The 14692-nt window shown below is 41.1% G+C and overlaps 1 protein-coding gene across 1 annotated transcript in view; it reads right to left on the bottom strand.

Annotated features, from left to right (window-relative positions):
• TNKS (tankyrase) overlaps positions 1–14462 on the bottom strand; it is a gene marked incomplete at its 5' end in the record, with an annotated part of 126149 nt that extends 111687 nt beyond the window's left edge. The window contains one exon of the mRNA XM_080928761.1: positions 13820–14462. Within this exon, the coding sequence (XP_080784887.1) occupies positions 13820–14462 (643 nt within the window). The remainder of the gene's footprint in view (positions 1–13819) is intronic.
• Between the last annotated feature and the right edge of the window lie 230 nt (positions 14463–14692).

The following is a 14692-nucleotide window of genomic DNA, read 5'->3' as shown; positions in this document are numbered from 1 at the left end:
CCACAGACTCATCACCCAGGGCTCCTTCATGTACAATCTAAGGAACACAGGACTGTTTCACCTCAAATATAAAACCACCTGAAAGGTTCACACAAATACCAACTGTCACAACATCTCACTAAACGCGGAGTCTTAACTGAATTTCACAAATCCTCCAACAATGAAAACAACGAGGAGGAATTTTTAAAAACCAAGCTTACCCTACACCAGTGATACAATCAATCCAGGATTGGGAATCTGCTCCCCCAAACTATGGACATCTCCTGGGGCTTGGTAAAAAGGCAAATTGTCAAGCTCTGCTACAGACTAACCAGAAGAGAAACTCTGGCCCAGCAACAAACCTTCCAGTTTGAGAACTATGATTATACAGCTGCAGGAGTGTATAATTCTCCTGAAAATTACATATAAATGGTGGTGTATACGAGACTATCCATATCCATCAGCAGATTCTTAAACCCATGTTAAAATTATGAGCTACTTGTATTAATCAGCACATCTCACACTCCTCACTATGGCACTATGGGTTCCTAGTGATCTCGGTGATCCTTTCTGGGAATCTGAGAAGTTCAAACTGTTTGTGAAACAATACTAAGGTGATCTTGCCTTCCTCGATGCAAATGGTGACGGTGCTTGATTTCATAGTATCATGCCTTGGTCATTTGGAAAATACATCCATAGTGCTCTCAACACAAAACCTTAACACTACATTACCCAAGGGGAGACATCAAACTGTATCCTCTTTATCACCAGGTCTTTGTGGTATTTTCATGGTGGTTTTTCAGAGCCAATTTCACGTGGGAATATTTTTCATGCAAATGATATTAACTTGATTAAATCCCAGCCTCTGAAGTACATATTTGAGTAAGACTGCCACAATGAGAATCACATAAGCACCTCTGTGATGGCAACACTGTGATGACACCATGCAGCTGTTTAAGAAAACAGTCTGGGCCTCTGCATTTGGCCTACATTTTCTCCAGAACGAACACGGAAACCTGTCACTTAAAAGAAAACAGCAATCTTTGCTCCCAAAAATAAAACTTTAAGCTTTTACACAAATACTTGAATTTTACAGTATTACAGAAGCTTTTATAATATTAGCAGTTTCCCAATAACCATTACTTTTCTAAAACACTAATAAATGTGCTTGCTTGTTCTTATAAAGTTATAAGATGTTAATACTTTAAAGATCTGCATGGCATACTGAAGTAACACTTCCCAAAAGATCAAACCATATAATAGTAAGATCCATTTTTATAAAATAAAGTCAGTGGCTTTTAACATATCAGAAATATGAAAAATTTTCTGATAAGGCTGAAAATTCTCCTTATAAGAACTAATTAACCAAAGTCTGTATTATAAGGAAAAAAATCTATTATTTGAAAAGACTATTGAAATAGTACTTTCTTCTTCGTTCATTATCTGTTTCATGAATTCAATCTATATACCACACACAATGGCTAGGGAAAGGCAAGAACTAGACTGTCTTCTATAAAATCTGGCATCAAACTGACTCAAAACACAGAACACCTTTTTTCAGTAATCTTAGTTTCAGTACGTGTCTAACTACAGGTGGTATTTACTCTCAGACAATGGAGTTGATGTATTTTACTCCTACATTTTAACTTATGCCATAAGTCTCAACAGATGAAAGCCATATGAACAAACACACTCGAAACAGTCATTTCCTCTCTCCATGGCGCTGCTTTCTGCACTGGTGGTCTGCAGGCAGCTACTGACTGGAGTATTGCATGGAAAAGACCAGAAACAAATACTGTGTGAAGCCTACCCATGCGCCGTGGTGGTGGTGAAGTGTACTTCTCTCTGTGTTCTGCCCAGGGTACCCGATCTACATGCCCACTGTCATCGCTTCACCTCACTCTCCTGGCATTTCAGTTCTTTTCCTGATGTCGCTCTTATCTAAGCTGACAATTTAGATACAACAGAACGAGCTAACCGTGCTTCCCTTAGAAGAAAAGATGGGAGTTCTTGAATTAGAGACTTCTGGAGAAGATCAAGATTACATGCATATACTTTACCACCATTTCTTCTGTTTCTGTATTATTGCCGCTAATCCCTTACTAATTTTTAAACCAAACCTTACACTAGGTGTATGTTTGACAAAACAATTTATATGGAACTTGATATGATCCAGTTTCAGGCATCTTGGAACCCTGAGGGGTAAGGGAGCATTACTACACCTTTGAGTATTAAGAGACCCGAGATAAAAACATCTGAGAAAACATTTTTGACTCTAAATGTTCTCTACATATTTCCTCCTAATTAAACAATCCCTTCTGGAAGGAAGGGAGAAGATTCATTTCACAAGAAAGTTTCTCAAACTCAAGATGCTCCTCCCCAAGGATAGATAAGCAGTAAACTATTGGAGGAAGAGATGCTTCTATAGGGCTACCAGCAACTTGTGCAGCAAACTCAAGTGGGGCGGTGGTTTTTATGATGTGAGTTGACATAGGCTTCTAGTGATAAAGTTCCAAGTCATTGACGCTCCTCAAAATAACCTTAACAAACTCACTGTTTCACCAAGAAAACTTGAATGCAGTAATCATTTCCTTGATTTGCCACTGGTGTCATACTTGGGAGTGGGGGCTGTATGTTCATAGATTCCCAGGAAAAGTGACACAATTCAATCAGCATCCAAACAGGAGAGACAAAGCCCAAAAAGTCGAGGATATGCAACTGAAGCTGATCTATTTGAAGGTGGAGCATCCACACAAGCAATCCCAATATGGCTACACACTGCTATTTCTTACAGCTTGTGGGTGCAAAAGAATAGAGAACAAAGCAAAGAAAGAGTACATTTGACTGTTGTTTCTTACAACTTGTGGGGTGCGAAGGAATAGAGTACATAAGAGATGCCACCTTAGGTAGTGGTAGTTGTATACCCCAATATGGGTGATAAGATGTGCAACTGAGTCTCAACTATTTGGGCATGGAGCATCTTTGAGAAAATCCCAGAGGCATGGTTTCCTCTGTGGTATGGGGAGTGTTATTCTTCTTGATGAATGGGGTACCGATCGAGTAAGAGGATGCTCCCAAACTGCTAATGGCCTAGAAACTATACTCAGTCCCTCAAAGCAGCACATACTGCCTAGGACAGTAAGCAGGCTGTGGCTGCTGGCACAGATTTCTGCTGTGAGTGATGAGGCATACAACAGAAGCCGGCTGTCTTCTCAGAATGAACACGCCAGCATAAAAGAGAGGGGCAACAGTAAAAAGATACATGAATGCTATCCTCCATATAAACCCTGGTTTGGCAGGAAGTGGGGGGCTAAGATGGATTTCAAGGAATAAAGTACAAATTAGATCTGTGGTAAATAGCCCCTACTAACATCCAAAGACTCAGAATGCATAGGAAGACTCAACCAGTGAAAAGGAAGATGGCAAAGAAGAATTAGCACAAGATACCCCTTACATACGCATTTAATACAGAGAACCCTCCATGATTCAACAAGCAGAGGGCAGCCTCAGTAGTGGGCCGGTACAGGGACTAATACACTGCATCCGAAAAACAAAGCAAGAGTCCCTCACAACTTGCTGGAACATGTGGACAGATGAGATCAGTCTGACTGCCCTAGAAACAGAGAAAATGATTAATATAATGATTCACCCCTACTTGAAACTAAAGCTGCATAATCTGAAGCAACATGAGGAAAATTAGTCCCTGAGGGACTATAATGGCTCACATACAGATACTTGGTTATGACCAGTTGAGTTCCTGTATCAAAGGATATATGCATAATAGTAAAGACAGAACTGAGAGTAAGAAAGACAGTGTGTGCGTACCCCTGACAGGTGTCATCTCCTTCCTCCAAGGTTGAAACATTTCATCCTGCAGGAAGATCCTTAAATAGTAAGGTAAACAACTCAAAATAGCTTCCTGTGGTCCTGAAACTGATCAGATCCTGTCATTAGGCCCCTCCCTACCAGAGTAAGCAATAAAAGCTCAGAGTCTCTTTAAAAAGAGCAAAACTGAGCTATAAAGAAGACTCAGAAAGGGAAGCAGGAGGGGGAAGGGGAATAACATTTGAAATGTAAATACATAAAATATCCAATTAAAAAATACCAAAAAAAAAAAAAGGAACAAAATTGAAATTAAAAAAAAAAAAAAAGGCTCTGAAAGCAGACCAGTTGCTTGGAAGAGTCCTTAAAAGGACTCTCCAACCTGTTGAGCTGCCTGCAGGCTGTGTAATGTGCTCTAGGTGTCCCAGTGGTGGTGAGCTGTCACTCACGCTGGGGTGGGCTTGGTGATATAGCAGCCTTGGAGTCATTTTTGCTCCCAATAAAACTCATTGGTTCAGCAAGCTGTACTTTGCTGGTATCCATTCTTTGGTCTGTCATAGGATCCCTATCTCCCCCGGGAAAGTTTTGTCCGACAAAACCAAGCCAGACAAGATTTTATTCACAGGAGAGTTAAGATGGGGATAGGGCTTTGATGTCCACGGTAAAATATGATCTTTATGAAGTGGATTCTCAATGACTTATTTGTGCATGTTGTTCATAAAGTGTTTAAGTGAGGGGCATAAGAGAAAGGCAGGGCAGACAAAGAGTCTGTGCAGGTCTCCAGACAGCAGGATTTCTACCAAGCCAGAATTTCCAAGCAAAGGCTGACAAAAAGCTATGCACCGTGCTTGTCAGCCCCTGAAGGCTTCGAAGCCTGAAACTTCTGGGTCAATGAGAAAGAACAGTGCAGGTGGAAAAAAAAACTAAGTTTCTCCTGGGTCAGGCAGTTAGTCCATTAGAGTATGCTGTGTACACTTCTCCCTAGAAGGAAGCACACTGGGGATAAAGATTTTTGCCCAGCCTGGAACCCGTTAGCAGCCAGGTATGACTCGTGGAAAGGCAAAACCACAGTGCTTATCAAAGCCTGTGAGGACCAGGAAGCTGGATCCCAGCAAGCACAGAATGCTGGACCCCAAGAAAACCTATTGTTGGCGGCAAGATGTACAGCAGCCCCAGATGAAGTGATTTGTGAAGAACCGTGTATTTAGGCATTTGTAATCTATATCTAATAAGATGCCCAATAAGGAAGCTCCCTCCCTCCCTTCATGCTGCCATACCTTACTGTTCTCCTGATAGATGACTGATGCAAGTGAGATCTTTTGGGGCTGCATTAGACCCTGCTAACTCTTTGAAATCTCAATTCAAATGAAATAGCAAAAAAAAAAAAAAAAAAAAAAAAAAGTTGTTCTCTTTTTCCCACTCTTAAAAGACAAGATGCTCTCCCTTAGGATATTTCACAGGGGTCAACAATTGCTGGAGAGAGCAAACTGGTCGTGCTGCCTGCAAGTTGGGTAGGGTTCTGTTTCCTCTGCTTTTGTGAGGGGTTAACTATACAGCCCTGGTCATTTCAGTTCAACAACCCCAATAGGCTCAATGGCCATCAAGCCAGACTTAGGAGAATTCTTTCTATTCTAAGCAGGTACCTGATCTGGGGTGACAGATGACTATCCCACCTACCCAAAAGACATTATACAGCAAGGACAGGGATCACAACACTGTCGTCTTGCAGAAGACTTGAAAACTATTTGGTGAGCTTCTGATAAAGGACCATACAATTTTAGTAGAGCCCTACTATCTCGGTCCCTGAGAATTGAGATCAAGACAGTGTAAGAGTGAGAAATACACTGTGAAATTGTCTCAATAACTGTTAACCAATCCGAGTTTCACTAAGCTTATGTGGATTTCCACTAACACTTCTTTAATGGTGAGTTTCACACTGCCAGAACCATAGTCATTCAGACACAACAATAACTGACAGAAAAGCTGAAAAGGGCATTATTAACATAACTGCTGAAATCCACGCTACTGAATACCAGTATTTCCATATTCCACATTGGCAATATTAAAGAATGAGTTTGCAGGCTGAGAGATGGCTCAGCCAGTAAAGTGATCATCATACATCCATGAGGACTTGAGTTTGGCTCCCCAGTACCCTTGTAAAGCAGCAGTTACTAGGTAACTAGGGTTACCATTTGTAACCTTGGTGCTCAGGTAGAGATGACAGGAGGATCCCTAGAGTTCAGTGGTTCAACCAGCCTAGCCAAACTGTAAACTCCAGCTTTGACCTGCACACATGAATGCATATACATATGCACACACACGCAGACCTACACAAGCATGTACACACCACACACACACACACACACACACACACACACACACACACACACACACAGAGTTCTCTGTGAGATAACAAAGGCCAAAATATCTACTAGAATATTTGTTGTTTCATTTGAATTATGGCAAAATGTACATTATATAAAATTTACCATCTGAGCTTTTAAAATATTTATTATTAGTTATGTGTGTCAACATATGATATGTATGTGAGTGAGAACAAGCACAAGCTATATAGCACACTTGAAGAAATTAGAGGAAAATTAGAACTGGTACTTTCCTTCTGCCATCAGCTGTGGGACCACTTGAGACATGAAGCTTGCACAGCGAGCACTCATACCTGCTGAGCCATCTCACCAGCCCCAATCTGAAACGTTTTTAACTCTACAGCTCACTGTGACTTCCTCATTTTATTTACTATTAATTTTTGTTTGCTTCAATGAATCAAAATATTTAACAGATTTTTATCAGGAATGCCTTAAAACTCTTTAGACTTAACAGAATTGCTGAAATACCCTTTGATTTAATGAGGCCTTTGTTGATCACTCAGTCAAACACTATACATATTTACCACCAAATAAACAAAGGTTAAGACAGTCCAACACCCTGGGAACAGCTCCACAGTTAACAGTGCTCCAGCTCCAGGGGATCTAACCCTCTTCTGGCCTCCATGGGTTCCAACACTCACATGCTGTACATGAACACATGCAAATACACACATACTTAAGTGTAAAAACCCAATCTTTAAAACAAGCATTCTAATAACAATAAATATCCTAACATCCTACTTACTGAAGAGTTTTACTTTAAATGCCAAGGAAAAGAGTTGGAGGGATCCATGCACCACAAAGTCTACGACTTGCCTTGGAGTAGTAAGATGAAGGACGAGTTTTTTCTTTACTTTCAAATTTAGAAGATTGTTTTTACCATCAGGAAACCAATTTGAAAAAGTCATGACAATTGTCAAATTATAAAGTACTCAAACCTTAATTTTAATTTCTTATTACTATGAAGTTTTTCATTAAGCAGCTAGACCTAATGATTACGAGCTAGACCAGATATACAAGTTTAGTTTACTGTGTTACTTAGTAACTATGTAACTTCTGACTTTGACAATAAAAAGTAGATTAGTACATTAAAAATTATTTCCATATATAAGAAAGTCAGACCTGAGATTAGAAATATTAACCTAAAAAGCCCCCTCTCCCAAAGTGCACCAAATACCAATATTAAGGTTCTCCCTGTTTTCAAAATTTTCTAATAAGATAACAATTATTTCATTGCTGCATTATGGATACTGCCTTGTGGGGAACAGTGGGTAAGCCAAGTTCTTAATACCTTGCTCTATAAATTAGTTCATAAGAATTTTTTTCCAAATGAGATTTTTTCTACACAAATGAACAACTTAGTATCTGTATTCCAGACATTATTTACAAAACAGTTATCATGAACTTATTAACTGTACTCCTGTATCATCTTTCTTTTTTTTAAGGCAAATTTCTATAGTCAGTTCAAGTCAGTATAAGGTAAGCATATGAAAGAGAAAAGCACAATGTATAAACAGGATGGGTAAGACCACCAAAATGGCCCCCTAGCCATCTCAGAATGAGGACATCCAATCATGTTGGATCTACTTGAACTTATCCAGCCTTTTCAAAAGCACTGTAATTAGCTACATATTGGGAAGTATCATTAATTTTCAAAACTATAACTAGTGCTATAAAGTCTGTGGCTTTTAGGACTTGTGGGTCAGTCAGTACACTCTTTTTAAAGGCTGTTTGACCCTGAGGTTAACAAAAGTCTTCCATATCAACTATCAAATGTTTACTCCATTCTTTAAGACGAAAAAAGTTACAAGTCCAAACAAATAAAAACTTGTCCCTAGCCATTTAGTTACAACAAAAAGAACCTTCATACTTTATTTCTCCATTTCCTGCAGTTTAAAAGAAAAAGACTCATTTGTTTAACCTGAACTGGAAGCTGCCATTCCACAAGGAACTGAAAAGAACAGTTTAAGGGTCTGCTGCTTTAATTCTACAGACAGCCTGAGCAAGCAGGCAAAGCAAATTTCCACAAAGCAGGTAACAATCCCAGAACCTGATGGAGCCCCTACAGCACAGGACCCCAAGACATACCGCTATGGCTTTCTCCTCTATTACTTAAAATCAAAATGATTAAAAAAAAAAAATTAGGCTCAAAATCCATCATCCCAAGTGCCTAGGCTTTAATAAAATCCCAAGAAACTCATCCTAGTCCATAAATACATACATACAAACAAGATATTAAGGATCACAATGTTTTTCAAACAATAAGCCAAAAGTCCATTTCTGGGTATTTGCTTCTTGCATTATGGCCCATTTGATAGAAAACAAAGGATTTTTTCTTTCACCTCATCCTCACATTATAGCCTATTTATGGTGACTATTCCTGCTCAATTCTGATCAAGAAATTACATGAATGACACAAGTAGTTCAGCTCATTTTCTATCATAAGAGACAATTATAAAAAACAAAAATGTAAATGATAGATTCATCTGGCAAATCTAACATCAAGGAGTCTCCACCAGCAGACACCCTCTCTCTCCCTGTGTACAAAGCCAGCTGGTTAAATGGCATAGCAGCATACACATGCACTAGGTGAAGAACTAGCCCAAACCATCCTTTTTATGAGGAATCATTCCTAAAACAGCTACTGTATTCCACTGTACTGACACTACTCACATGAACACATGCACAATATCACACACTCAAAAGGAAGACATACACATGGGCTCAACATTTGCTCATGCCATGCCCTCCTAAAACTCTATGCACTGAAACCTACCAGTGTAGCAGGACTAGGAGGCGAGGACTTTGAAGTGAGACTCAGAACCTCTGTAAGGAAAGACAGGAGTGCTTGTATCCATGTGATCTTTCTTTGTACAACTCTCTGCTCACAACATGAGAATATACTCAAAAGTTGCCAGTCAGCAACGCCGAAGACAGCTCTTACCAGAAGCCACCCTTCTGGAACCCTGATCTCAGATTTCCAGCAATGTGAGAATTTTTTATTACTTATAAGCCACCCAACTATTACACCTGAATAATGAAAGTCCAACTGACTAGCAAATAGTCATAAATACTTATGAATCTACTAGATGCTTTTAACTGAATGAAGTTGAGCTAGGGTAGGAGTATGACTATTGGTAGAGTCCATTTATACATATATGAACACTGGAGTCAACCCCTACACACCACACCACAGCACACCACGGCACACCAAACCACACACACCACACCACACACACCACACACACCACACCGCACCACAACAAAACTAATCTATTAAAGAGAAAAACAGATAATCTCACAGATGTGCTTAGAAATGCATTTGCAAACCTTAGCTATTGGCTCTCAGCAACTGTTACATTAGTAAGAGCCACAAGACTCACATTAAAACACGGTTAAAGAAACATTTATTCTCCAGCTTCTTAGAAAAGTCAAACCTAAAATTGAATATTCTGTTGTACCTGATGCTGGAAAACAAAGCAGGTTGCTGGCAAGGAAGCTTCTAGGATGACACCAGTGATCTAGTACAGTCACAAGATGAATACAGTTTCCAGTCAAGGAGAGACCAAGTCACAGGATAGACAGGATCATAATAGCACTAAAAAAACTATCGTGAAGTGATTGCCACTGTGATGTCACAATGCATTACTTGTGTGTTTTGTGATGATTTTGGTGTAAACAAACCCAATGTGGTATACCTGTACAGTTCCTGTCCTACAAAACCATAGCTCATACAACTACATACGGTACATAGACTTGGTAATGCCAAGTTACTAGCTTGATGTATTAATTAATTACATTATGCTTTTCATTGTTACACTTAAAATATACATGGAAAGCAGCTTCCCGCGGGCCCTTCCTGAAGAAGGCACTGTTATCATAGGAGATGGTCCAATGCTGTCCTAGGAAGGAAAGGACAGTGTTGACAATTAGTCTGACCTGGTGTTGACTTCTGCTACTTTAATATATCTGCAGTACTTCTTAACAACAATGTACACAAAGTACAATGAAAATAAAATTATTTAAAATAAAAATTGTTAAGATGAGGATTCAAAAGACAAAAATACTTTGTTCAACTGCATACAGAATGTTTATGTTTTAAGTATTACAAAAGAATCAAAAGTTTAAAAACTTTTAAAGATTCTAAAGTGGGAAAGCCTTGACCCAGGCATGATAGTCCAGGCCCACGGCTACTCAGGATTGCCAACTTGGGGTTATCTGGGAAACCCTGAGAGACCCAGACTTCCCAAACAAAAGGGAATCAAGTTACACTTAACACATCACTGAAGAAAAACACTTTTTATCAATTAGGATGGCTATAAGTGTACAATGTTTAAAGAAAAAAAATCTACAGTATTTCAGGCTAATACTTTGACCTTCCTATTATTCTCCAACACACCATAGCCAGACCAACTTCCAATTCTGCAAACTCCACTCATGCTGTCTTTAAGGGTGTACTTTATATATTCTATGCTTGTATACAAATTTCTATCACTGTGTTACTACTATCAGAATTCACACAGCTGTGCCACTGGACACGTGTGAAGCCTAAAAGCAATACCACAGAGCTCACATGTGTATTAGCCTGTGCCGTCCAGGTTTCTGTAGACACACTGGGATGGTCACACACAACAAAATCACCTAGTGATGTAGTTCTCCAACTGTATCCCTACCGTTAATCAACAAGGACCTGTAAGTGTGTGTAGCTTGTGTAATCACCTCCTCCTGACATGGGGTGAGCCCACGTTCTTTCGAAGTATCAAACTCAGCAAATATAGAAAGAGAGCATTGTAAAGTCTAAAATCTATTTTATTCACCTATCCTGCTGCTAGCTGGCTTTCTCTGAAATCAACTGTCATGTTGTAAGCTGCTCTATGAAACTCATCTCAGTCCTACAACTTTCAAGGAACTCTTGGCTACCAATCTAGACTTTTACCTAACCCAACATCCCATAATTCTAGTATATTTTTGTCCAAGAAGAACACTACACCCACAAAACAATGTTTTAAATTTTCCATCTAAAACATTTGCCTATTTTTTATCCTTAAAAAAGCTTTTCCAGGACAATGACTATACTAACAGTCTAATAGTCAACTAACAAGAACTTTTTGCTACTCAGCCTAAGCTAATGAAAACTAGACTTAAGCTTTAATGTTATGTAAACAAATGTGAAAGTGTAGGTTAACTAGAGAATGTTTCTTATGGAGACGTTTTATCTATTTTCCACAAAAGAACTGAGAAAAAAAAGACAAAGCAAAGCTGATCAAGGTTAGGTCCTCCTAACTCCAAAGTAACTACATAGGCTGTTTCCTGCCTGCAGTCTAATGTGTGTGAGTTCACATAAACTCTTGAAAGACTCAGTCTGCAGCAAAGAAAGCCATGACAGGAAGCCAGCCCCCTTCTGTGTAGAGCGATGCTAGCTGAGTCAGTGACAGAGAGGTAAGCAGCATGTTGGTAGTAAGATACTCCCGAGACAACGCATCACTCAGATTTGGAAAGTGAACAGTCTTAGATGATTTATTACATCACACAGATTTAGCCTAAAGAAAAAGAACTTGTGTAGTGGCACATGCCTGAAATCCCGGGGTTTGGGAGGCTGAGGCAGAACCTTGAGCCTGGCCAGACCTGGCCTCTAGAGACAGAGACAATAACAACTAGGAAAGAAAGGAAAGCAAGACAAGAAAAAGAGATCCTATTTATACAAGCAAGAGCCTTGACTTTTCATCTACTTAGATGGAAGCAGACTTATAAGTCAGTTCATCACACTTAATAGTTACTGTCTAAATATCAGCATAGATCCAGTAATCTGACCACTCCCAATGGGTATCACACCACTGATCATTGTCCATTAATGAATCACAAAGTTTGCTAAAAGTGGAAGACTATACAAACACACATACAAGAGGGGGTGCAGTTTCCATCTGCTCAAAGTTCTGATTAAATTGCAACAATATAAACTCTAAGCAATAGCTAAAATTACATTTTAAAAAAAAAAAAGACTAATAGCTATTCTTTTCCTTGAGCCCCAGACTACTTTCTCCCCCAAACAAACACCAAGTAACTTGGGAACTGTGCACTGTAATTATAAACCCACCTATCGATTATGGCTTAAGCTCTAAATCAAACTGCTGACTTAACATCAATGTTTCACTACTTTACTTGTGAACTAAACTCACTTAAACTCGTGTGCCTCACTTTACCATCTGTAAAATGAGAATCTCAGTACCTGCCAAGTTACAGGGGAAAAAATACAAAGTTCTAAGCTTAAGTTTACAGAACTGAAGAAGCAACACCCACTGAAATGTACAGCAAGCAGAGCTGGAGGTCTATGTAGCCAGTGGCAGAGTGCTTACGCAGCAAAAGCAAAGTCCTGCTGTTCATCAGCATCTCAAGACTGAAAAGGCGCTGGAGAGATGCTCTGAAGTTAATTAAGCACTGCTTACTCTTCCAGAGTAGCCGAGCACCCATGCTGGGTGATCCACAACTATCTGTATCTCCAGCTCCAGGAAATTACCCTCTTGTCCCTACACAGACACACAAACACACAGACACACAACACAAATATACACCTGGCAAACACACACATGTACTCATAAAAACAAACAAATTTTAAAGAAGAACTAACATTAAAAGTGTTTCTTTTAATTTTGTATCTTTGTCATATTTGTATTTATAATAAATGTGTAACGTACACACTTCAAAGGTACTGGTTTAAAGTACATAACCTAGTTATCTTTATTTTAAAAAAAATAATCAACCAGAAGTATCAAGGCAGTGAGATTAGGGTCCTTTTTGGTTTTGTCCTACATTTCTGTGTCTTATAAAAATAACTCTGTTTCTAAAAGAAAACAACTACCAACTCAGAAGGGGGAGGGGCAAAAAAGTAAAGTTCAGCATTTAGAAATCTGTTCTGTGCCTATGTGGAGAGTTTCTCCGCCACAGACTCCTTCCTAAATCCTCACTCAAACACCCTATCATCTTTGTCTCCGAGAAAATGAGCTAGCAGAGACAAGGTAAATACACAACGGACCTCAAAGCAGCTCTCTCGGTCCTTTATCATAAGGCACACAATACCCTTATCACTACTGTCTCCGACTGGCCGACAGGCCTGTGGTAGTCTCTCCAAACAGATTGTCGACTTCTTAGAAAAGGTGGAGTTTCACAAACCCCCATTGTCTTTCCTTGTGTTACTTAAGAATATGAGAGATTCTTAATCACTTGTTGAGTTACCATACACTTCTTTCGCCCGGGATTGTCCGTACTCAAGGGACAAAACCATGTCGTAAAAACAAAACGAACTAGCACAGGAACGACAAAGCTGTTCCTAAAGTTACTCAAATCCAACTTGACTCAGACTCACTCCGAACTGAAAAAGTTTTAAGTTTGCCCACATCCAGAATTGACCACTATACAGAGTTTGCATAAGTTGAAGTACCACTGTTGCAAACGCTAAGGAGTGAATTCACACCTCGCCCCGCTTCCAAGCCTTCACCACACTTCAGTTCTCATGGTGAGGTGTAAAAGAACCACCACCAAGCCCCTACTTGTCCCACTACAACCTGAAACTTTTTTCCTAGTCCGATCACTCTCCCTCCGCTCCAAAACCTGTAAAACACAATTCCAAAGTCTCAGACCTGCTGCGAAGTGCAGGGGAGAAGACTTTCGGCCGGCCATGTCCTTTGCATTCACATTCGCCGCGTCCACCAATCTCTTCACCCGGGACACGTCCCCATTTCGACAGGCCTCCAGCAGCTCCCGCAGGGCCCCACTCACGGCTGGGACCCCCGGGCCGAGGCCCGCCGCCCCGGGTCCCAAAGTTGCTGTGGAGCCAACTCCGGCCGCCTCGGGACTCTCCGCTAAGCTCGAGCCAGGGGAGGACGGGGAGGAAGACGAAGAAGTAGTCGGGGAAGAAGTAGACGACGCGGAGTTGTTACCGCCGCCGCCGGCTGGGCTGGGAGCGACCACGACGGCAGCGGAAGCTGCCGGGACAGCGGCCGTAGCAGCCACCGTGCAGACGGCACCGTCCACCGGGTCCGGAGATCGCGGCCTGTCGGGCGGGTCCCGGCTGCCATCCCCCTCCGGCAGCGCCAGGCCGTGCCGCGGGGAGGCGAAGGGCGCCAGGCCGCCGGCCGTGGGCGAGGCCGGGGTGGGTCCCGGGGCCAAGCCTGGGCTGAGCGGCGGGGGAGGTGGTGGTGGCGGAGCCGAAGCCCCTGGGGCGGGCTGGAGCTGTTGCTGATGATGGTGGTGATGATGCTGAGAGCGACGCGACGCCGCCATCTTCCCACTCCCCCGTACTGTCACTGCGGCAACGGTGACACCGCCCGCCCTCACTTCCGGATTTTGGACCAATCAGAAGCCAACATACCCGGAAATGATTCTTGCCGAAGTGGGTGGAGTTCGAGAGAACAGGGGAAGTATTGGAAGTTCAGAGAACAACCAGCCTGGGGGCGTGGCTTAGTAGTAGAGAGACTGGCGTTTGTGACGCCCTGGCGGGCTGGCTAGGCAGA

Source organism: Micromys minutus (genome assembly GCF_963924665.1).
Source record: "Micromys minutus genome assembly, chromosome: 14".
NCBI classification, from domain to species: Eukaryota; Metazoa; Chordata; class Mammalia; order Rodentia; family Muridae; genus Micromys; species Micromys minutus.
This window is presented reverse-complemented; position numbering and strand designations above follow the sequence as displayed.